The following is a 1,403-nucleotide window of genomic DNA, read 5'->3' on the forward strand; positions in this document are numbered from 1 at the left end:
AGTTTCGATATCCGAACCTCACAGGTTTTCCCATAATGAACTGTTTTGCCAGTTTTTTCATATTTCAGTTTTCGGCTTGCGAATTATCACCGAAGTGGAGGTTTCTTTTTATGTCTAAAAACCTATTACGAGACATACAATTTGCTATTAGTGGAACGCCCAAGTCTTCGTCTAAACTCCAGTAAGCACGCTCGGTAGGCAATTCATGATATCCACTTAGAATCAGTATACCCAAAAACTTTTTTAAATCTGCGGCATCAATGTTAAAATTGTGCCTATTGTTTTGCGCTGCATAAAGAGCACTATTTTCCGTTATAAGATCCATGACATCATCGTTGCAAATTTTTTCAAACAAATTTATGGCGTTGTGGTCCTTCAGAGAATCTAATACATTTTTTCCCCTCAAAAGAATAGTGTCAGTCACGCTGTGTGATTTACTGTACGTGGGTGATATTTTTTTCCAAACGGGTTCCCCTGAATTATTAACTTTTGCTCGTTTTGCAGCAGGCTTAAAATTCAAAATTGGCTCGTCATCACTGTCATCCCAATCTGACACGTCATAATTTGGACGTCGTGGAATTACCTCGATAGTACCTGGCACATCGTTTGGAAGGGTTGTAGAAACCAAATTGTCATAATTTGCCTCCTCTTCATCACTCACGACAGCGGGTGCCGGAGGTGTTAATAGTATATCATACTCCACATCATCGGTTTCTTCCGCCATTATTGATTCAAGAGCTTTCTGAAGTCCCGAATAATTGTTTTTGCTCGTAAATGACCGTCTGGTTGATATTGTAGAAATCTTTGAGCTCTTCTAGGATATCGACAATTACAATACGGAAACGGTCGTTGTACACGCTTGTGTACAGTACGACAAAAACTCACCTTTCGCACAGTTAAAGAAAATTAATATGTGACTATTATAATTTTTAATTAAAATAAAGTCGCAAGAAACGCTGAAATAAAAAATATCTTGAAAATACCTAATATATACAATGAAATTGAGAAAACGGTGTTACCTGAAAAGCGTGGTGTACACATTTAGACATTATGCAAAGCCTATTAATATGATTGCAAACAACTAGCACTTTTCTAAATTATCGAAGACAAAAACCGAGAAAACGCCCAATAAATAGGTGTACACAAGCGTGTACAGTGGGCGGTAATGGGTTAAGATATATATATATATATAGCTTTTTTAAAAACGAAGTAAATTAGTACAAATTGTTAGTAATTTTCATTAGAGTTTGAATAACTCCTTTCACTAAATAGCTTTTAGTAACTTTAACGAGACCTTAACTTATTTTATTGTATTAATTTTAGTGCAGTTTTGACAAAATTTTCTTGCTAAAAACTTTTGTTTCACTACTTTATTTTATTCCTTTGATTGTACATGTTAAATA

At 34.9% G+C, this 1,403-nt stretch overlaps 1 protein-coding gene across 1 annotated transcript; it reads right to left on the reverse strand.

Annotated features, from left to right (window-relative positions):
* Positions 1-138: 138 nt before the first annotated feature.
* Positions 139-724, reverse strand: LOC108356906 (uncharacterized; the record flags this gene model as incomplete). Its single annotated transcript, XM_017608008.1, has 1 exon — positions 139-724. A coding segment is annotated over exon 1 (586 nt), but the record flags the coding sequence as incomplete, so codon positions are not given.
* Between the last annotated feature and the right edge of the window lie 679 nt (positions 725-1,403).

The sequence above is a fragment of the Rhagoletis zephyria genome, unplaced genomic scaffold, assembly GCF_001687245.7.
Source record: "Rhagoletis zephyria isolate East Lansing unplaced genomic scaffold, Rhagoletis_zephyria_1.1 Rzeph_scaffold_67268, whole genome shotgun sequence".
Lineage (NCBI taxonomy): Eukaryota > Metazoa > Arthropoda > Insecta > Diptera > Tephritidae > Rhagoletis > Rhagoletis zephyria.